This window comes from Balaenoptera ricei, chromosome 5 (genome assembly GCF_028023285.1).
Source record: "Balaenoptera ricei isolate mBalRic1 chromosome 5, mBalRic1.hap2, whole genome shotgun sequence".
NCBI classification, from domain to species: domain Eukaryota; kingdom Metazoa; phylum Chordata; class Mammalia; order Artiodactyla; family Balaenopteridae; genus Balaenoptera; species Balaenoptera ricei.
This window is the reverse complement of record NC_082643.1, coordinates 70,521,091-70,545,052: the sequence shown is the minus strand read 5'-3', so window position 1 is coordinate 70,545,052 and position 23,962 is coordinate 70,521,091. Positions and strand designations below refer to the sequence as shown.

The 23,962-nt window shown below is 35.8% G+C and overlaps 1 protein-coding gene across 6 annotated transcripts; it reads left to right on the top strand.

Annotated features, from left to right (window-relative positions):
* On the top strand, window positions 1–23,567 carry OCIAD1 (OCIA domain containing 1). Of its 6 annotated transcripts, none has more exons than XM_059923040.1 (9): window positions 1–92; window positions 1,615–1,677; window positions 2,103–2,183; window positions 6,935–6,988; window positions 13,873–13,920; window positions 15,307–15,442; window positions 16,348–16,523; window positions 20,401–20,553; window positions 23,042–23,567. In XM_059923040.1, the coding sequence occupies exons 2-9, from the start codon at window positions 1,620–1,622 to the stop codon at window positions 23,077–23,079; spliced, it is 744 nt and encodes a 247-aa protein (XP_059779023.1). In that variant the 5' UTR covers window positions 1–92; window positions 1,615–1,619; the 3' UTR covers window positions 23,080–23,567. The 6 variants fall into 6 exon arrangements, with proteins under 6 accessions (XP_059779023.1, XP_059779024.1, XP_059779025.1 ...); XM_059923041.1 differs by lacking the exon at window positions 1–92 and adding an exon at window positions 159–266; XM_059923042.1 differs by lacking the exon at window positions 1–92 and adding an exon at window positions 346–428.
* The last annotated feature ends 395 nt before the right edge of the window (window positions 23,568–23,962 follow it).

The window sequence follows — 23,962 nt, the reverse complement described above, 5'->3', positions numbered from 1 at the left end:
CGCCTTTAGACTCCGCAAGGAGGTCTTGACGTCATTTCCTTCCGTAGGTAGCCAGTGCTTCCGGGTCGCGGTCATTTTGAGCCCGTATCTGGGTGAGTTCTAGGCGGTCGCGTCGTTGACCGCTCCCCACCCCCAACTCCGCTACGGTCCTGCGCGTTTCCTGCTCCCCCTTCCCTCCCCCCGCCCCGACCCCTTTCGGGTCCCCTCTGGGCCTTCGGCCCCTGGTCGAAGCTCGCCGCGCTGTGGCCCGCCGCTGTCGTCGGGAGGTGGGTGAGGTGACGCAGAAAGCCCCGTTCCGCCCCCCACCCACCCACTCACCACCTCTGCGCGGGCAGCCGCTCCCCTGCACCTTCCGCCATTTTCCCGCCTGCTAGGGTGGGCAGATCGCGATCCTCTGGGTCTCGGGCTCCTGGGTGCCTGTGACCAGGGTTGGTGAGGGAGCGTGTCTGGTGGGTGTGGATGGGAGAAATTCATGGTGACGGATGTGCGTAGGTGTTGCAGGTGGGAGACGCGGTGGGCGGGGGATGGGGTGCAGGAATCGACGGTCTCTTAATGCGGGTTTTTTTGGGGGGGATTAAGAGATTAAAATGATGTTGTGTGAAGGGGGTCTTGTCAACCCTGGCAGTCTCTCTGTTGGGAGAAGTAAGAGGTTTCCACTGTTTTCTTTTACGTTTGGTTTAGGGTATAAGTAGTTTATTAAGTAGTCTCCATCCATCCATGAATTCATTTACCCTTTCAGATCATGTTTCTTAGCGAATGGACTGGCATGTAGTAGGCCCTCAGTGATGAGTTATTGAATAAGTGAATTGTGGAAGGGCCGCAGTTGCTATTCTCATCGTGTATGACGTTTCCTGTTTTCATTTACATTGTTTTTAAGATGGGAGTAAACACGATCCTGTGTGAACATTCTGTAAAATGCGTAGCTGTCTAATCTATTGGTCTCTTAAGTTCGGTCGCATGGGTTAGAAATAATGATAAAGTGTATGTTCTTGAAATGCTATGCGTTTTTTATATCTTGTATGTTTTTCTAGGTGTCTGTTTGGGGAGGGAGGAAAGTTCAGAGGCTACAGAATGTGCTGTTAGCTTCCCACCGCAGGGAGAATGATATGACGTCTTTGTTATTTCATTTTTTTGTAGTACTGCTTTGTAGAGGGGGTTTCCTGATGATTATTTCATTTTTTAAAATGGAAGCCCAGAAAAGACTTGGGATTTTTCTTCCTCTATTTGGAGAATTATCCTAATCATTGGGCGTATATTTCTGAGAGAATCCAACCATAGGATAATGTGAAATAAACCAGCCTCCGGAGGAAAAATATGTCTTTTTTAAAAATTGGTAACCTTTTGTTATCTTAACTTGATATAATCAGTTGATAAATACTTATAAGGCATCTTTTCTTTTTCAATTACAGGACCTAGTGACTAGTTCTAAAATAGTTAATAGGTCTGTGACTTTTTTATTTAGGTAGCTTTTTAAGTACTTCAGATGTAGTAGTGCTTAGTAAATATTTGTTGATTGGTTGCCATGTAGACTAGTAATTTTACGATGCTATATCTTGATTTACTTTGGCCAATCTCAGTCGTTTCTAATACTTAACAGAAATGTTTTTGATGCAGGAAAGATGAATGGAAGGGCTGATTTTGGAGAGCCGAATGCAGAAGTTACAAGACCAATTCCCCGTAACTATCAATTAAGTATTTATAATTAGAAGCACTTTTTATGTAGAGAAATTTTCACTGCCTTGAATAACAGTAGCCACGGGGCTGGCTTCAAGGGTGTGTGACCTGTGCAGTTATACAGGGACCCATTAATGATCTACTGTGGCATCTTTAAATTCCTAATAATTTGAACAGAGGGTCCCAAATTTTAATTTTGCACTGGACCCAGCCCATTTTGTAGGCAGTCCTGACTACATAGCCAGTAGAACAGTAGCACTAATTTTATGTTTGAAGTCAAAATTTGTTAAAAGTTCACAAGCCATGTATTCCATTACTTCATTAAAAAAAAAAAAAAGGTATACTTTGTTAATGTTTAGACTAAGGTATTTTTAGACTTAGTTTTTCCATGGGTGTTTTAATGTTTGCCAATTTTCTTTGGTGAAAAGACATAGGGGCTGATTACATTCCAACAGAGGAAGAAAGAAGAGTCTTTGCAGAATGCAGTGATGAAAGCTTCTGGTTCAGATGTAAGTTAAATTTTCTAATCAACAAAATTTGACCCTTAGTACCTGAAATTATGATTTCACATAGAAAAAATGGGCAGACTTTTGGCATTAGTGTGGTTATTGGTAAAAGAGGTTGATTAAGGAAATAGAGTTGAACACGTTTTATTTCTCTGTTTAAAATTTTTAAATTGAATTGTAGTTGATGTATGATAATATGTTTCAAGTGTACTATGTAGTGGTTTGACATTTGCATATATCATGAAATGATCAGAATTGTGTGCATCTTAAAGTAATAATTTCTAGAACTGTTTCCAAGACCCTGAAGTATTTTTGTTGGTAATAGTAATAGTATTTACTGAGTGCACATGGGTTATATAAAAATAACCCAATAAGGTTGATTATTATTACCCTCACTTTACAGATGAAGAAATTGAGGTTTAGAGATGTTAAAGGAGTTACCTAGTGTTCCACAGCTGGTAAGCATGGTGTCCGGACTTGAAGCCAGGTCTGTCTGAAATAAGCTTATGATTTTAACTCTTAAACTTTTAACCATTATATGATAAAAACTGGTTAGTTTCTGTTTTATCGTTGTGAAATGCTATTACACTACCAGCTCTTGATTTCTAACTAGAGACCATATACATGAGGATTTTATTTTTTAAATACAGAGAATGTTGAAAGCAACACAAAACATAATTTTCCTTTTGAATAGAACCCTGTTGTTGCTTCATGAGGTCACTGCAGTCCTTTCAGGTAAGAAGGTAATTCTAACAAAAAAGCAGGATGGAGGGGGTGAGAAGGATCAGTCACCTGGTATTTATGCATACAGTGTGTAAGGTACTGTGCTTGGAAGTCTTTGTCCTAAAGTAGTTTTATGATGTAGTTGAGACAAAGCTAACTCATGAAACACTGAGAAAGATTAAGTGCATAACAGCAATAGGAATTTTAAAAAGAGATAAATTAATTGGAATTGATTTAGCTAAAAAACAGGCTTTATTAAACAAATGAGACTTAACAACTAATAGGACTTCAGGCAAATGAAGAATGGTGGAGGAGCATTTAGATGAAAGGAATAGTGAGCAAAGGCAGAGTCTCCAATAACTTGATCTCTACTAGAGCCTTGAGGCTGAATGGATTGGAGCAGAGGTCTTTTGTTGGGGGTAGAAAATAAACATAATAGCAAGGAGTTAAAAGTTTGATTCATTATATATGGTAGGTTCTTGGGCCAAAGGGATGATATGTAAATTTTTTAAAGGAACATTAGTTAGCAGTGTGCAGAATGGGTTAGAAGGATGAAAAGGAGTACAACTAGTTGTATCTGCCCAAACATACAGATAATGAAAGAATCTACATAAAAGGCTTAGTTTAATGTGTATTGTATGTTACAGTAGTTCTCCACCTCTGGAATTGCTGAGAAGGTGTATGAATTCATACATACATACATTTGTTTCATGTATCTTTTATTTTGTGAATATTTCATACATGTGTACTACTGGTTTCCGAATGAGACAGTGTAGTGACTTACTGTGTAGTGACTTACTTAAGGGCATAGACTCTGAGGCCTGACTCTCTGGATTCAAATTACAGCTCCACATATTAGCTGTGAGATTTTGGAGAAGTTCTTGATGTCTGTATGCCTCAGGTTCCTTATCTGTTAAATGGGGATAATATTAACCTATCTCATGGGATTAATTAATTCAATTTAACTTATTATAAGTGTTAAGCTATTAAATGGCTGTTAGTGCTATTGTGATTAATGAAATAAAAGTTTCAATTGAAAACAATTATGAGTTTAGAGAAGCATTTTGCTAGTGTAAGAGAAGAGTTAAAGGAATTTTAGGGGTCCTTGTGTTGGATGTGAGTGGGACCATGGTCATAATATAAAGTAGCATTTGGTCAGCAGTGTTACTGATTTGCCTAAAGAAACATTATTTAATAGACTCTGGAGTGGGAGTCATTGTACAGTGGAAAAGGCCACTGACTTGGGAGTTAGAAGACTTGGATTTTGATCTAAGCTCTACCACAAACTAACCATCTGTGTTGCTTTGAGCAAATGACTTGTTCTTTCTGGATATCAGTTTACTCTGATTAGGGTGAAGACTAGATAATCTCTGAAGTCTCTTTGAATTTTACCATTCTCTTTTTCTGTGACAGAATATATGAATTTGAAAGAGACCTTAGTTCTAATCCATTACCCTTTATAACATGAAGTTAAGAGATTTATGCAACGACATAGTGGTGAATGGCAGAACTAGTACTTGAATCTCCTTAACCAGACTATTACTCTTTGCATTGTGCCGTCTTGACCTAAGAAGCGAAATGGGGAAAATATTGTCCATTGTAGAGATGGCCAACTAACTCATTGCCTTTTACCTTTATATGATTCATCAGTTCTTCATGTTGCAGTCCTTGAACCAAGCTGAAGGAGAAGAATGATTGCAAATTGTACTGATGCTATAATTTTAAAAGATTATCCTTTGAAAAACCTTAAATAATAGTATATGAAGGCATTTTAACCAACTAACTAATATTAGATCGTTCTTCCAGCAAAGGTAAAATCTGTTAGTATGTAATAGAGCAAGGATTTAAACCTTAGGGTTTCTGCAAATTGTGTCTGATGGCAAAGCTAATGCCCTATTGCCGAGTTACGGATTTTAATCATGAATATTAATGATTCAAATGCTTAATGATTTTGGTTCTTAAATTGCCCATGTACAGTCTAGACCAGGGATGCGCAAACTACGGCCCAAGGGCCAAATCTGTTTTTGTATGGCTATGAGCTAAGAATGGTTTTTACATTTTTAATTGAAAAAATCAAAAGAAGATTTCATTACATGTGAAATTCCTATTTTTGCATCCATAAATAAAGTTTTATTGGAACACAGCTGTGTTCATTTGTTTATGGATTGTCTCAGTGCTTTTGCTTTAAAATGAGTAGTTGGGACAAAGACTGTGTGGCCGACAAAACCTAAAATATTTACCACGTGGCTCTTTACAGAGCACTTCCCAACCCCTAGTCTGAAACTGCACTCTCCAATGTGGCAGCCACATGTAGCTGTTTCAGTTTAAAATTAATTTACAACAGAAAGGATACAAAGGAAAATCAGCAAAGGGAAAGGAGTGTGGGTGAAATCCAGAGGAGACCAGGCACAAGCTTCTAAGAGTCCTCTCCCAGTGGTGTCACACAGAAAGAACGTGCTACATTTCTCCAGTTGCATGTTGTAGTAACACATGTGAAGTGTTATCTACCAAGGATTCTCATTAGAGACTCGGCACCCACGGTTTTTATCGGGGTCTCGCCACATGGGCACCCTCGGCCTAGCAGGTAACAAAATTCCAGACTCCCAGAAGGAAAGTAAGTGTTCAGTATGAACTGTATTTGTACAAGCAGTTTGGGCAGAGTGAGCCACTTATCGTTCAGGTAAAGATTTATATCAGTTTACCAGTCAAGCTCCCAAATATAAGCTAAGGACCAACCTTGAAAGCAGGCCTTTGTAAGGAAAGCAGTTTTAGAGCTGTTATGTTAAATCTTTCCTGCACACTACCTGAAAAACACAGATATAGACTGCTCTCATCATCAAAGAAAATTCTGTTGGGCACTGTGGGTGTAGAAGACTGATTTCTTAAATTATGAGCCTCTTTTTTTTTTTTTTTTTTTTTTTTTTTTTTAAAAATTTTATTTATTTATTTATTTATGTCTGTGTTGGGTCTTCGTTTCTATGCGAGGGCTTTCTCTAGTTGCGGCAAGTGGGGGACACTCTTCATCGCGGTGCGCGGGCCTCTCACTATCGCGGCCTCTCTTGTTGCAGAGCACAGGCTCCAGACGCGCAGGCTCAGCAATTGTGGCTCACGGGCCTAGTTGCTCCGCGGCATGTGGGATCTTCCCAGACCAGGGCTCGAACCTGTGTCCCCTGCATTGGCAGGCAGATTCTCAACCACTGCGCCACCAGGGAAGCCCTTATGAGCCTCTTTGAGGTTATGATGAGAGCTTTGGATTTTTCACTCTGGGTTAATATGCATATGTATGTCATATTTTCATTTAGTTTCACAGAATTCACTGGTTTAAGAGAAAGAGCATTAGTATTTAAAATATATGCTTTCTAATTCTTGTCCCAATCACCATATGATTTTGGGCAAATAATATGTCTTGTTTATCGGTTCACTCAGTGTAATAAAACTTGAGATCTAGCATCAGACATAATTCTTTGGAATCTGGAATCTGTCATTGAAGTGGCTGTGTGGCCTTGAGCAAATTACTTAACATCTCTAAGCTTCTGTTTCCTTATCTGTAATAATAGTAAATAGTAATAATAATAATAATACCTATTTTATAGAGATGTGGTAAAAATTAATGATAATGTACTGAAAGCACTTAGCATGGTACATGGAATTTAGCAGTTTGTAATATGCTTCTTGCTTCCCTCATCATTAATTCTTTCCCCCTTTAACTCCGGAAGTAACTTTTGGTCACTATTTCTGTGTTGTTTTAATTGATGGTATTAGTGAATGGCTTTTTTAGATCCTAAATCTGGGTGGCTCTTAAATTATACTGTTTAATAATTTGTGATATTTTCTTAAATTTAAAATACGTTTTATATTTCCCTGAGTATATACAGTACAGCTTTGAAAAGTGGAGAAATCTCTTTTAAAGATCTTAATTTTGCAACATAACTTCATAGCTGGTTTTACTGATATACATATATCTATCCTAATGAACTCAGACAAAATCTTTTCCTTTTGTTGGTGTTGACAAATTTCTTTTTCCCTTATAGCTGTACCTTTGGCTGCAACAAGTATGTTGATTACTCAAGGATTGATTAGTAAAGGTAAATATTTTAAACTTTGAATTTGTTTAGCACTTTGGATACCATTGTGTTTTTATGTGTTCTTTTCCTGATCTTTAGATAAAGGACATATGGTAATGTATCATATTAAAAATTATCACTAAAAAATTACTACAACATCAGAAGAGTTATGTCTCCATGAACCCAGACTCACATATCAAATTTGAGAATTTGATGTCCATTAACTGTAGCAGTGTAGCAGCATTAACACTATAAGAGCAAGAAAGTAACTGAAAGCCAGTGGTAGTTTACAGGAAGGCAGAGAGACAAACCTGGTCTAGGTAGACCATCCATACAACTTATCACCTAGGAGCTTATAAGAAATGCAGATTCATGGGCCCCATCTCTGACCTGTTGAATCAGAGTCTTTGAGTTAGAGCTCCAGCTGATTCTTGTGTACCAGTTTAAAGACTCGGAGTTCCCTAGCTTCCTCAACCAGCTTTGTCTTATAATAATGGGGGGAGTGAGGGTCCTTCCTTGTCCAAAATTCTGTTGGTTTAAATAGTGAAGTTGAGTTTAGATTAGGTATTAAATGTATCAGTCTCTACATCTTTAAATTTAGTAGTGTAAGCGGTAGAAATATTCATTACATTTATTTTGTAATAAATAAGTTACAAATTTATGGGAATTAGAAGGTATTTCAGAAAAGGATGGTTACCTTAGGATGGCCTTTATATATCCTAGAAAACTGTTCTTTAAATTAACTAGTTCCTCCTAAAATGTTACTAAGATAGGAAGTTTTCGCCTTTTCATATTAGCAGTATGAAGTACTTAGACAGTAGTATTGACACAACTAGTTGAGAAAAAGTAGTTTTGGAGGGAAATGGGAGGATTTTTTGAGGTAAAATTTTGTTTTTGTTTGGAGAATTCCCAAAGAACCTCATTACAATGTGCTACCGTGACAGGAATTTTTAAAAGGCAAACAAATCAAGATATATACTCTTATTTGTATATATACTCTTATTTGTCTTTTAGGACTAACTTGTTTTATAGACTAGAATTGTTTCTATAGTGTGAAGCAGACATTTTATTCAGATTACTTTTTTTTTTTTTTTTGGCTGCGTCGGGTCTTCGTTGCTACACGCGGCTTTCTCTAGCTGCGGCGAGCGGGGGCTACTCTTCGTTGTGGTGCGCGGGCTTCTCATTGCTGGGACTTCTTTTGTTGCAGAACACGGGCTCTAGGCGCGCAGGCTCAGTAGTTGTGGCACCCGGGGTTCAGTAGTTGTGGCTTGCGGGCTCTAGAGTGCGGGCTTAGTGGTTGTGGCGCACGGGCTCAGTAGTTGTGGTGCACGGGCTCAGTTGCTCCACAGCATGTGGGATCTTCCCGGACCAGGGCTCGAACCTGTGTCCCCTGCATTGGCAGGCGGATTCTTAACCACTGTGCCACCAGGGGAGTCCCTAGTCACATTACTTTTAAGGAAAAACTTAGGACTGGAGAAATTATAGTGTCTGTTATTGTACTGCCCATTTTATTTATCTTAGTCTTGTCAGTCATTAATGATTGGAGCTAGACCTGGGGGCGGGGGTGGATTATACAAAAGAAATTAAGAGCTGCTAGTGGTTCATGTGAGGAAACAATGTGAATACAATGTTGAAGCAAATGGAGAATGTAACTTAAATATTTAATAAGCTTCTAAGTTTTGTGGTAGAGACTCCAAGAGCTGTAGGTTTTCAAAGAAGATCTCTGCAGAGGTGCTGTAATGAAGGAAAATTTCTTGAAAGAAGTGGGTTTTGAAGATGGGCAGGATTTAGATTAAAAGAGATGGAAGAATATCTCAGGAAGGAGGGACCTGGTTATCAGAATAATAAGCGTGACTATTTGGGTGGACAGTCAGGAGACTGACATGGCTAGAGTGTCAGAGTCACGCAGGGAGGAATGAAAACGTATAGCTAAGGTAGAACCAGGAGAAATGGTAATTTTGAAAAGGTTACAAAGAAGAGAAAATTTTGGAACTTTGGGGCTTACGTAGAGTAGGAGACTTTGGACAGCTTGAAGGTAAGGCAGAAGCAGTAAAAATTGGAAGGGTCAGATTGTACCTACTCACTTAGACCTTATATCTTCAACAATAAAATCATACCATTGCTGGGTTTTTTCCCTGGCTTGGGAATGCCTTGCTCCTACATGTAGCTAGTTATACACATAACCAATCCAGAGAAATTCCCTTTTTCTAGTTACACACACATCTTTTTTTTTTTTTTTTCTTTAAGTATATCTTTATTGGAGTATAACTGCTTCACATGAATCCTACTGAAAATATCAGGACCTAGTACTGAGGTGACAGATTATTCTGTCAAGAGCCAAAATCCTCTTGGACTCCTAGTCAACATCTGGTGATTATTTGACTTGACATCAATGGTGATCTATGCCTCTGATTTCATTTGCAAAAGTCACGCCATGAGCAACAACAGTGACCAACATCTTTCTCTGTAATTGTTCATAGTGACTGAGCCTGGAGCCTTTCAGTGGAATTTATAATCCATTTTTTGGAAAGGATAAGTTGTTGAAAATGACTTAACCTGATGTGTGGAATAACATTTTCTATTCAGCGTGTCACATGTTACCTTTATATTTTTTTCAGGGTTGTTTTGTTGTTGGGGTGTTGATACTTTGAGTAAAAAACACAGAAAAGAATATTGAGTAATATGTCACTCATGTAACTATCTCCCAGAATTAAGGGCTTTCAGTATTGAAACTGTACTGGGTTCTTGTTTTCTGGGGGGTGAGGTGTTTTAATTAAGAAGTCAATCTCAAAAAAAAAAAAAAAAATTGAGAGAGACTTCAGAAAAGGAGTTCAGAATCCACCAAAACAATTTGCATTTAATCAAAACGCCTAACATTTTGTGTATGATTTTATCCACAGGGTCATACTCTACATAGTCTTAGCTATTCCCACTCTACTCATTCCTTTTCTGTCAAAACACTTAAACATGCTCAGGTCATTTCTAACTTGACAACATAAAAAAGAAAAATTTTCTTTTATATCCCTTTACAGTTGCTCCTAGATGTCTTGCTTTTGAAGCCAGACTTCATGAATGAGCACTTCACTTTTTTTTTTTTAATTTATTTATTTTATTTATTTATTTTTGGCTGCGTTGGGTCTTCGTTGCTGCATGCGGGCTTTCTCTAGTTGCAGCGAGTGGGGGCTACTCTTCGTTGCGGTGCACGGGCTTCTCATTGCAGTGGCTTCTCTTGTTGCGGAGCACGGGCTCTAGGGCACGCGGGCTCGGTAGTTGTGGCTCGCGGACTCTAGAGCGCAGGCTCAGTGTGGCACATGGCCTTAGTTGCTCCAAGGCATGTGGGATCTTCCCGGACTAGGGACTGAACCCACGTCCCCTGCATTGGCAGGCAGATTCTTAACCACTGCGCCACCAGGGAAGTCCCGAGCACTTCACTTTTTATTTCTTTAAACCCACTGCAGTCTGTGTCATAGATTTTGCATATAGTCTGACATGTACTAAAACTCTTACCAGTACAATCTCTTCGTTGCTTAAATTCAATGGACAGTTTTTGTTCTTGACCGTTATACAACTTTAACCAATCCTTAAAATGTTCTCTTCCCTTGGCTTCCATTACAGCACATTCTTCTGGTTTTTTTCCTGTCTCAGGCAACTTCTCCATTTTTTTCATATGTTTTTTGAGTGTCTGATAAGCACTATACACTGTTTTTGGTATATAGCACTAAAAGACAAAAACCCACGATCTCTTGGTACTTACATTGTAGTCTGGGTTTTCTTCCTTCACTTGTGTTGTTCTTCAGAGTTGTACTTTGCCTTTGAGTTTTTAGTCTATATAGTATCCAGCAATAATACGGGCTTTGGTGACCATTTATTGTTCTAAATCCCCATCATTATCTCTAACCTAGATAATCTGCTCCAGAATCATATTCTGCATATCTCCACATGGATGGCCCTCCTACAGCCTCTTCAGATTGAACTCAAGTTCAATCCCAAACTGAATTCACTTCTCCATAAATTAATTCCTCCATTTTCCCTGTCTGAATGGCATCACTCTCCATCCAGGAAACTGAGACATTATTTTTCACTTCTATCCTTTACCTGCTGTGTCCAACAAATGTCCATTCTCTAGTACAGCTCTTAAATATTTCTGTAAACTGTCTCCATCTGCACTCCCATTGTAGTTAATGCAACCATTTGTTGCCAAGAGTATTACATTAGCTTCAATAAATGTATTTGCCTCCATTCTTGCTACTTCCCTTTAGAATATGGGCTGTCTCTGGCACCTGACAGAGGGCATAGTGCACGTAGTAGACACTCAAATACAGGAATACCTCATTTTATTGAGCTTCACAGATACTGTGTTTTTTACAAATTGAAGGTTTGTGACAACCATCACTGAGCAAGTCTTATCGACACCATTTTTCCAACAGCATCTGTTCACTTCTGTGTCTCTGTGTCACATTTTGGTAATTCTTGCAACATTTCAAACTTTTTCATTATATTTGTCATGGTGATCTGTACCAGTGACCTTTGATGTTACTATTGCAAAAAGATTACAGCTTGTTGAAGGCTTAGATGATGGTTAGCGTTTATAAACACAAAGTATTTTTTAATTAAGGTATGTACATTGTTTTATAGACAATACTGTTGCACATTTAATAGTATAGTGTAAACATAAATTTTATATGTGCTGGGAAACCCAGAAATTTATGTGATTTGCTGTATTGCAGTATTTGCTTTATTGCAGTGGTCTGGAACTCAACCTGCAATATCTTCGACTTATGCCTGTATTTGAGTGGATGAATAGCAACCATCACACCGTATTCTTTTTTTTTTTTTTTTTTTTTTTTTAAAGAAATTCACGTTCTTTTATTTATTTATTTATGACTGTGTTGAGTCTTCGTTTCTGTGCGAGGGCTTTCTCTAGTTGCGGCAAGTGGGGACCACTCTTCATCGCGGTGCACGGGCCTCTCACTATCGCGGCCTCTCTTGTTGCGGAGCACAGGCTCCAGACGCGCAGGCTCAGTAATTGTGGCTCACGGGCCCAGTTGCTCCGCGGCATGTGGGATCTTCCCAGACCAGGGCTCGAACCCGTGTCCCCTGCATTGGCAGGCAGATTCTCAACCACTGCGCCACCAGGGAAGCCCCATCACACCGTATTCTTTCTGTCTTCATTCCCTCTCTAGACTGTAAACTCTGTGAGTGTAAAGAGAGTGTCTTGTTTACTGTTATATTTCTACTTCCTAGGGTGTAGTGCTTGTGTGTTGTAAGTGGTCTGTAGCTATTTGGTGACAGAATAAAAGAACGACTTTTTTGTATAAATGTAGATATTGTTACCATCCCCCCTTTTCTTCTCATCATCTCCGTTCATTTATACAGTGAAGGAACTGAGGCTAACAGCATAAATCTGTTGTCTGTTTTTTATATAAAATGAAATCATAAAATTATATATACATGATGACAGTCTTTTGTGTACCTTCTTTCAACATGGTGAGATTCATCCAGTAGTATGCTAAAACTGGCTTGTACCAGCTCTGGAGAGCTGATTATTAAAATTTCAGGAACTTGGCAAGCCAATTTTTAAACCATTGGTAGCTTGAAATTGGTCATGGAGCAAGTATTTACATCACAGAAATCGACTAACATTACATATTAGGGCCTTTTATTTGGAGAGCTGGTTTACCAGCACATCACTGGATTCATTCACATTGTTGCATGTAGTTGTAAATTATATATTCTCATTGCATATAGTTTTCTGCTATGTGAATATGTCATAGTAGTTTATCCATCCTTTTGTATATTGATGAAAGTGTAGTTTCTAGTTTTGATACATGTTTCCCTCGTACAGATATGTGGTTGACCCAGCACTATATTTTGAAGACTAATTTTTGTTCACTGCAGTGCAGTGTTACCTCTGTCATAAATCAAGTGACTGTGTGTGTGGATCTGTTTCTAGACTCTTCTGATTTTGATTAGTTTATCTGTTCTTACACTTATAACACACTGTCTTAATTACTATAGCTTTGTCATAGATATTGATATCTGGTGGTAGTCAGTTCTCCGTTATGTTCTTCAACATTGTCTTGGTTTTTCTTGACCCTTTGTGTTTCCACATGAATTTTAGAATAAGCTTTTCAATTTGGGGAAAAACTTTCTTTGATTTTAATTGGGATTGCATTGAATTTATAGGTGAGTTTGTGGAGAATTACCATCTTTACAATATTTAATCTTTCAGTTCATGAACATGGTGTGTTTCTCCATTTACTTAGCTTTCATTTCTCTGAGTAAATTTTGTAGTTTTCAAGATCTTTCATGTTTTTCATTAGATTTGTTCCTGGGGCTTTGATGTTTTTTGGTGCTATAATAAATTGTTTTTTAAAATATTGGGGGTTTTGTTTGTTCCCGGTATATAGTGGATTTTTTCATTTTTGTTTTTATTTTATTTTGTATATTGACCTTGTATCAAGTGATCTTGCTAAATTCACCTATTCTAATAGAGTCTTTTGATTTCTTCATATTTCTCTTGATGTTGAATTCTCTTTTAAATAGCTTCAGACTTCTTTGGTGTTATGGAAAGAGCTAATGTTATCAGATGTTTAAAGATCATCTGTACTGATCTTTCCTTGTATCTTTGTGGGTTGCTCAAAGCTGCTGAGAAATAGATACATCTTACTTTATACTGCACTGCTAAACTTATTGCTGCTTTTGTCTCACATTATGAAAGACCAGATAATGACTAGCAGAAGTAGTTTCTTTGTATTTTTTACCATAATTTCTGTGCCATTCTCTTTTATACTCTTAGCATAAACTTGGCATAAAGCTTTTCTTTTACCTCAATAAAAGATAAAACATCTTAATTATGTAAATGGAACAGTGTTACTCAGAAATATTTACTGTTTTATCTTTAGGAATCCTTTCAAGTCATCCCAAATATGGTTCCATCCCTAAACTTATATGTAAGTATGAACAATACTAGTTCTCTTAACTTTTCTACCTAAGTAAAATAACTAGCTTTTATCAAATGTTTTGTGTTACTAATAACAGTTATTTGGTTATTTGTTTTGACAAATCATTTTGTTTAAGCTTTTCATCAAATGGACTACTTGGGCATTTTATTGTTAGCATTAAAAATCATGAGCTACTTGAAAGAAGCTTTTTTTATCTCTTTTTATAATGCAATGGAACTATTAATTTTAAATTATTTTGTTAAATAATTATATTATTTAAATTATATTAAAGATTTAATAATTTAAATTATATAATTGAAGATATACTATTTGAAAGTAAGTTCTCTTGGTCTGTGAGGAAAGAAAGTTGTCCAGCTATTCTGATTAATCAAAATAAAGTGTATTTTAAAATTAAGCATAATTTTTTAAAACCTCTTTAATTTACAATCAGTAAATAAACATAACTTACATTTATAAGCATCGCTTCTTTACATTTTATAATATGGTTGATAGAAAAGATACTAAATTGCCCTGAAAAAGAGTACCTGAGGCTTTCTATGAATCTTTCCAGGGTAGTCTCTATTGAATAAAGATGCAACAATAGCCATATTTAGGTACACTTCATAATATATTATTTTAAGGCATTTGTTGCACCTGATTTAAAAAATAATCTTATGAAATTAGCTGGGCAAATGGTGTTATTCCCATTTTATAAGGAATGAAATGGCCTAAATCCCTGTGACCAGGCTAGAACTGTGTTGTTTTGATTCCTCATTCCATTATACTGTTACCACATTTTTCCTATCTGTATTAATAAAGTAATTAGTAAAGTAGAATTTATCTTATAGCAGCTTTATTTTAACTTATTTTGTGAAAGTGAATTATATCTACCGAATCTTTCTGTGAACTCTGAATGTGATTTAATATGGTACTTTTACCATTATTTCAGGAAATCCCAGTTTTTCCACACCAAAGACATATTTAGAACCACATTTTTGTCTTTTTTTAAAATTTTTATTTATTTATTTATTTATTTATTTTTGGCTGTGTTGGGTCTTCGTTGCTGTGCGAGGACTTTCTCCAGTTGCGGCGAGCGGGGGCCACTCTTCATCGCGGTGCGCGGGCCTCTCATTATCGCGGCCTCTCTTGTTGCGGAGCACAGGCTCCAGATGCGCAGGCTCAGTAGTTGTGGCTCACGGGCCTAGTTGCTCTGCGGCTTGTGGGATCCTCCCAGACCAGGGCTCGAACCCGTGTCCCCTGCATTGGCAGGCGGATTCTCAACCACTGCACCACCAGGGAAGCCCAAGAACCACATTTTTTAAAATGTTCTTTTAGAATAGGTTTTTGTCTAAAGAGGCGTATTGAGTAACACTTTTTGTTTATTTTTACTAAAAGTTGCTTGCATCATGGGATACTTTGCTGGAAAGCTTTCCTACGTGAAAACTTGCCAAGAGAAGTTCAAGAATCTTGAGAATTCCCCTCTTGGAGAAGCTTTACGATCAGGACAGACACGACGATCTTCACCAACTGGGTAGGCCATTCAGATCTTATTAAAGGTTTTTCATTTTAGGTAAAAAATTCTAACTAGATGTTGCCGTAATTGAGGGCGTGAAACATGGCCTAACTGAAGGAACATTTGAAACTTGCCATTTTGCTGCAAGCTAAAGCTAATTTTGTTTTCAAAAGTAGAACAAGATTTGTTTACTTTTGTTTTAAATACAGAGTTGCATCCTACTGGGAGTTCATGTCCCAGAATGAGAGATTTTAATTTGTCAAACACGTTTGGTTACTATACTTTGACTTTTTTTTTTTTTTTTTGAATTCCCAAATATTATCAATCCCATCTCTTAACAGATTTCAGCTTTGTAATCCTTCTGTTGTTTAAAATTGTAGGGAAATTGTGTAAGTATAGATAAATGAATCTGTCTGTCTTGATAGGTAGGTAAATAAATAATAAGGTAGTTAAGTAGATTTGGTAGATTGTCCTATCATAAATGGCAAGCAGCATAAATCCCATGAAAGCTAGTATTACTTACATCTACTTTAGCAAAATAGTGTTTATATGGACTGCTACCTGTGGAAGTAACTTCCCAATTAATGTGGGAAATGGACATATTTTCTGATCTGAAGTACTTTTTCTTTCCAAGAACTTTAAACACACTAAAATGATGTCTAAAGCCTAATAGTTAGAAAATTGGACATATATTTTCTCTTCTCTATAGTAAGATTGACAATTTTTAAGTTGTATAAGTGGATCAGAAGATATTTTTAATGTTCTTGTGGCAGAAACAGACTTTATTTTACTGTTTTAAATAACTGTGTTAAAATTATATGATTCCTTTAGAAAATGACTAGTTTTCATACCTTAACACACTTCTTTAAATAAGGTATAGACAATAACCCATGTTTTTTATACAGTATGATTTTCTTTTACAGGCACTATTCTCAGAAGTCAAAATATGACTCGAATGTGAGTGCTCATTCATCTTTTGTGACATCCCCAGAAGCAGACAACATAGAAAAAGAGACGCTTCCTCGTTATGAGCCAATTCCATTCAGTGCTTCTATGAATGAATCTACTCCCACTGGTATTACTGATCATATTGCCCAAGGTAGAAACTTCTCTTGAAATGAATTTCAGCATTTTATGGTCCAACGTATGTATAAACTTTATTTGATGACCTTTTCTGCTGGATATCACCTATATGTTCCACCATCAGCCTAAACTCAGCATGTTTGTTTGCTCTTTTGTTCATTTGAATTCATTCTTCCTTCATTCAACATTTTTTGAGGCCAAATAGGTATCAGGCACTCTGCTAGGTATGGAAATAAAGATGAATAAGACCTAGTTCTTGGCCCTGAGAAACTCTCTGTCTGCTGGAAGATATAGAAATGTAAGGATAAATTATTAATATGTTCCATTAATTGAAAATGCTAACCGTGTTTAGTGAAATAGCAAAGAAGAAATGATAAACTGTGCCACAGAGAGGCTTTAAAAATGTTACACTTGGTAGTGTGGTCTTAAAGGCCACCTTAGCTTCTTTGTAATATGAGAATAATAATAATTACCTGCCTAACAGAACTGTTGTCAAGTGAGAAAATCCATGTGAAAGTGCTTTGTGAAGTTTGTGTATACTAGTTTTGAAGATCACATAATGTTAAGTGAAACAGCATCACCTTTGGATTAAGGCCTGGATATGAATTACTGACATTTGCTAGCTATTGTAACTTTAGGCAAGTAACTTGTAATTTGTGATCCCTGCAGTTTCCTGATCTCTTGAATGGAGATGATAATACCCTTCTTAAAGAACTTTGGGAATGAGATGAAATACAGAAATCAGAAGTAATGCCTGGAAAGTAATAGGCTCTCAACAAATGTTTGCTAGCTTGCTTGCTTTCTTGCTTCCTTCCTTGCTTGCTTTCTTCAGTCTAATTTGCAGTGAAAGATGAATTAAAAACAGAAAGTGCAAGTTTACAGTTCCTTACCTAAAATCCTAAAATCCAAAATGCTTTTTAAAAAAACAGGTTTTAAAATAATTAAATTAGTGATAAAAATTTGACCTGAACTCATTTTAAGCCCTGACCTAAACTGATATAACTCTATTGATAATGTTTATTTATCTTAATACGATTTTTTTCTAGATTTTGTTGTAGAAATACTGTGTGTGCTTGTTCATTGCTACTTCAGTGGACATTAAGTAATAAGGGATATATATGGTAATGTTTTTCTAAAATCTGAGAAACTCTGAATTTTGAAGCATTTCTGACTCTGAGGGTTTGGAGAAGGGATTGTGGACCTCATAGAGTATTTGAAAACGTGTACTTTGAAATAAGTACAATCAGCCAGTAACTATGGGGAATAAACAAGGTTAAAGGAACATTTGGGTCTTCGTTTCTTTTGTTTAAGACAGGAGAGATTTGATTCTATATGTAGGTTAAAAGGAGGGAGGGGATATAGTGGAAAGAGAGGCATTGGTTATAGGTCAAGTAAGGTTCTGAATGATGTGGAAAGGGTTCTAGGTAGGTCAGGGTATAAAGTAGCCATTAGCTATAAGAGGCTGTTTAAATTAATTAAAATCAAATCAAATTGAAAATTCAAGATAATTAAAGAGATTCTTAAGTGGATGAAAGTTGTTGATAGTCTCTTAATCCTCAACTAACTTTTTTTTTTTTTCCTGAATGGTTGGAAACAAAGACATCTGGTTAGTCAGAAAGGGAAGGAGGTAGGCAGCTTAGGAAGAATGGTTAAAGACATTATTTTATCTCCAGAGTCAGCTGTCCTTGTCCCTCACTGCATCTCCCATTTCCCCGGTCTCCCAAGTTCAAATCCATTCTACTTCTGTTCTAGCCATGCACCAACTCTTTCCTTGCTGTCTTGCATCCTTCCTTGCATTTGCATTAGAAAATTTCATTCCACACTACATAATTTCTTTGCCAAATGAAAACAGACAAAAAGGCCTTTGGTATCTGCCCACAGACTACAGCAAGGCCCAAATTTTAATATATTTTAAGTCCTCCACTGCAGCCATCCATCAGTCCATGCTCTGCTACTCTGACCCCCCTTTTTAACTCAAGATTGCCACTCTTAGTTCCCCACATGGGCCCACAGTGGCCTCCTTTGCTTTGCCCCAACTGCAGTCCTCCCTTAAATTAACCAGGACATCCTCGCTTTTTGTTTAAGCCCTATTTATCCTCTGCTTTCTCTTACCAGGAATTGAAAGAGTTATTAATCTTTCAAAGCAGAAGGCATTCTTTCATAGTTGCTATGAGACTTACTATAGGTAGTGTGTTACAGGTAGATTTAAATCAATGCTTTTTTACATTTTCCTGTTCCTTCCAGCTCTTTATAGTAAATCATGCTCCCTACACAATGCAAGATATTTTCATTTGGCTTTTATAAGTGGAAAAAATTCTCCCTAATCTTCTAATTTATGTTTTCATTATTTGTCACAGAATTTCAGAACAATGAAATACTTTTCTTTTTGGTAAGAAAAAGTATTAGACCTGGAAGGAACTTTAGTGATAGATCATCTAGTTCAAACTTCCATATTTCACAATTGAGAAAACCAAGACTCAAAGAAGCTTAGTGATTTGCCCAAGGACATTCATTAAATGTCGGCAGAGTGGGAATGAGAACCTAGAATTCCTCACTACTAATCTAGTATATACTGTTCCCTTCAGAATTTAAAAAATATCATTTATGGTGAAGGGAAATGACTTAAATAATTACTTATTACTAATGAAATGCAAAGTGCTTTTAAACCCGGTATACAGTTTTAATACTTTTCTTTTTTAGCAAGAAAAATATGGTTTTCAACCATGTTTTATAATATTAGAACTAATTAGAAATTTAAATCCTCTGTGCTTTGTATCAGTGCAAGTATATTTTGTAGTAAAATAAAAGATTGTAGATGAATGCATTCAGTGTATAGTTATGTTGCTTCGAAAATTGTGATTATTCACTGGGACCTTACCACTGAGTTGCACAATAGTACCACTTACAAAAACTGTCTTTTAAAAAATTATTTTAATTCATATGGTTATATTTTTAAAATGATAGGTACAATTTCTGTCTCATTAAAAACCTCTGGAAAATATTACTTTTAGAGTGGTCTGTTAGATTTTGTAAGTTAAGTAGTTCACTGAATGTTATGTTAGCATTAGTTAATTTCTTTAAAAATGTTTATATGGCCTTCCTTGCTGACTGTCTATTTTATAAACTATGTTCAATATTTGGTCCTGTCAACCAGTATTAAGAATAACCATTTCTTTACTTTTATATCAGTGTTTGACTCTTGATAATACATAATCATACTTTGATTTTCTTTGGGAGAGATAAAGAATAAATGCTGGTTCTCCAGGTAAAAGTTGCCACTTTTTTCTGCCTCAGTATTGCATCCATTAGACCTGAATATGAAAATGATGCATACTCTGGTGAAAGGCTATGTAATACTTTTCAATAGCTATTTTCAAGTGTTTTTATTTAAATATAAAGAGGGTAAGATAAATATATTTTTAATAACTGGAGTTGTTTGCATATATGGACTCTGGATACAGGAACATTTAACTATGAAAATATTACTAAACAAAATCGATACTATGTCAAGTTTTGTTCAATTGTCACTAGTAGAATGTATTTCTCTTTACTTATATAAGCTGTATGAATAACTTCCCAGTTTAGAACACTGGCATTTTAATGAGTGAATTGTTCTGGTTTATATTATATCCATTCTTCTTCTGGCCATGGTTAGTTTTAAATTTTTTTTGTATTTTAAATTTTAGAAATAACAGCTTGAAAGTATAAGAGGAAGTAGATTTTAGTTTTATAATTACCTTGGGGAAAATACAGTACCTTTGGAATGCTGGTAATAATTTGATCCTTTGTTTTACTTTATTTTTTTTGTAGGTAAGGAGCATTTGTAAAATTTAGCTGCTTTTGGATTTATTCACATCCTTTTATCGCCATTTATTAACTGTTTGTTGTTTTAGGACCTGATCCCAACATTGAAGAAAGTCCTAAAAGAAAAAATATAACATATGAGGAATTAAGGAATAAGAACAGAGAGTCATATGAAGTTACTTTAACACATAAGACTGACCCCTCAGTCAGGCCTATGCAGGAAAGAATGCCAAAAAAAGAAGGTATGATAGTCTAGTCTGAATCACTTTACGCTTTAGGATTGGAAACTGCAGCATTAGTTAAAAACTTTAATTATACTAACGTGTGATTTAATGCCTCAAACAATTAACCAAAATAACATTTTTTTTAGAGAATAGCTACTTAACAGTTATTAGGTCTTCCTTTTTTCAAGTATTCCAAAGGCCATTTTGTGTTAGAAAATAATGAAGTCCAAATAGTAGTATAACTTAAGACGGTAAGACTAGTTTTGTAGTACAGTGTAGAAATTATACAGACATTTGACTATTTTCCCTTATAAGAGGCCACCTTGGGAACTGATACCATTTTTCAAATGATGCATCTATTGCATAAAACTAGACCTGGTGACCTAGTGGTTGTGATGCCACTTGTGGCAGAACCACAGAGTCCTGATTGAGTAATAAAATGATTTTCTTATATAATATCTATGAAGTCAAGATAGAGTTATATGCCTTACAAACCAGCTTTTAGGGCATTTCCAAAAAATGAGTTTGACTTTTTTTAACAGTACTTTTACTCTATAATTAATTAATATATACAGATTTTTTAAATGACAGTTTCTTTTAAGTCCTTTTGGAACAGCTGTGCATTACCGAAAGTAAATTTTCTGATACCAAAAATTTACCACTAACAGAAGAGGTCATTTTGAATAGGGGTTTGAAGCTGTTTCAATATAGAATTTTATGACGTCTTTCTTGAGGAATTTTAGAGGATGTATCATTGTTTCAAGGTTTTCTATTTACTACTTTAAAAATCGAGGGAGGGAATAGGTACCTTCTTGAGAGTCAGTATGCCACAGAGAATGCAAAAATACATAAAAATCCTTAGTATTTTTTATTATGATCGTTCCTTTAGAGCCAGTTTTATTTCTAATTGTTAGTAGTTGTTTCATTTAGAATTCTGTTTTATAACAATGATCCACCTCTGTCATGTTATTGATGTTTTTTACACCTTTAAAATAGATTTGTAATCAATAATACTTCTTAATGTTTGTCATAAAAAATTTAATGTAAACCTTTTGCATTCAGTGGTCATTACTCTGTAATATGTAAAGACTTACCAGTACTCTGTTCTGCTAATTAATTTGAGGATTTAGACTGTAAGCTCCATGAGGGCAGGCAGTTAGTAGTTTTCTCATTTTTGTAACCATTTCTATTGTATGTCAAGGCTAAGAAAAGGGAATATGGTAGATGTGTGGCATTCGTTGAATTTGGACATTTGTGGTTTTGGCTGTGAACAGTCTTAAAGTTCTGTTATGTGACACAGTAAAGTGAAAAAATTTTTTTCTTTGTAAAAAGGAAGTTGATTTTTTTTTTTTGGCACTTTATATAATTTAAAGAAAAAACAGTTATGAAACACTTTGATTTTCTAGGATGTTCTGTTTTAGAATCTAGACAGAAATTTGACAGTACAATGTAGACTCACTAGGTCAGAAAGTGTCACTTAAAAGTTTTCAGCTTCAGTTTATGTGGATTATATTTATTGGTATTTACCTAATTAGAAATTATGGCAGAAATTTTAAATACCTCAGCACATTTTCAGTTAGCTGTCAGAGCAGTGATGTCACCACACATTATGTGGCTTCATGAGAATTCTGCCAGATGCTCTGCCTTATACACATGAGGGAAGGAAAGCAAGGGGAAAAGGCAAAATATGAGGGGAAAGTTTATATAACGTCTTGGTACAATAATGAAATAGTTTTGACTTCATAGACTTATACTGAAAGAGTCTTGGGGAAGGGGTCCCTAGTTATATTTTGATAACTGCTTCTTTACATTGTTATGAATACTTCTGAAGAGTTATAATTCACAGGTGAAGGCTATGTAGAAGAGAGGCTAAAAGTAAAAGAGTAGAAAAGACAGAAAAACATGTTTCAAAATATAATTTCATATAAAATGCAAGAATATTGGAGAGCATTTCCTTCTTGTACTGGTATTACAGCTCCTGGGAGAGATTAAATTAATCAAATCTGACCATTTCTGTTACTATATTTTTGTGAAAAACAACATTCAAATGTTTATCATTGCTGTTATTTTTCATTTGCTGGTAACTTTTTTGTATGTGCTATAATATATACCACACTCACTTAGGCGGTAAAGTTGTAAAGGCACCCAGGCTTTGGACCTAAACATAACTGTGTCCAAATTTCGGTTCTACCTTGTTTGATTAAGCTTGTACCTTGGGCAAGTTACTAATCTGTTTTCCTTAGAATGGGGATTGTGTTTTCTTTATAAGGTTGTTATGCAGATCTAATATGTATGTAAAGGTCTTAATACAGTGCATTAGAATTTATGTCTAACCTCCAGTTCACAGAAGTCTAGCCAGCCCCTTTTTATAATTACAATTTGACTCTCATGTGCATTTATTCAAATCAGAGAGAAACATAACTAAATCATAATAATAGCAAACATAAAATAGTGCCTTTTACTTATTACTATTTGGAATCATCAATTATTTGTGCTTTTTTCCTAGTCAAAGTAAACAAATATGGAGATACTTGGGATGAGTGAAAAATTGCATCATTGGACCTACTGAAGGAGTTTCAATATACAGCTTCATCTAGGTGGTCATGAACATCTGCATGCTTTGAGCTCAGCAGCAGTCTTCATAAACACATTTAAAACTAGAACCTGGGTTTTTGTGGTTTGGCTTATGAAGATGATGTCTTTAAAAACTTACATTTTAATGTTCATATTGTGTGAATATGCATTTGGGGGAACTCTTTGAATGATGGTAGTATACCATGATTGTACACAGTTTGTGAAATTGTATTAACAGGGCAAGGATGCTCTGTTATAAAACTATCCAGAGAGTGTAATGCTCTAGAATCACTGTATCTGGAAATAAATGAAATCTGCATGTTGAATTGGGGGGGCGGGGGGGAGCAAACATAATTTTAAGTGTTAAACTTTACATCAGAAATTATTAAAAAGCCTTATTCCAGTGTTTGCTGTAGTCTCTTTATGGTAAATAAAGTATAAAGGAATATGCATCTTCATTGATTTTATGGTTTTATTGTTTGCAGTCTTATTTAAGTACGATTATAAGTAAGTGGTGTTTTGTAGGGATAGAAAATAGTCATCTGAATATTTAATGATATGATGAATGTGACTCAGGTAAATAAAGCAGCATACAGTGAATAGCTCAATGCCTTAAAAAAGCAATGTTTGAAAAATTTGCAAATTCCAGGGGAATAAAAATTTGGTATACTTTCTTCATTATTAACCTAATATTTCTGGTTCAGGTGAATGGAAAATGAAATTGTGGTTTCATCTAAATTATACTTACTCGTATTACATTTCTACCAGAAACATAGTGTTTCAGTTAGTTACTGCTGCAAATCATCCCCAAACTTTGTGGCCTAAAACAACAATCATTTATTGTCTCAGCTTT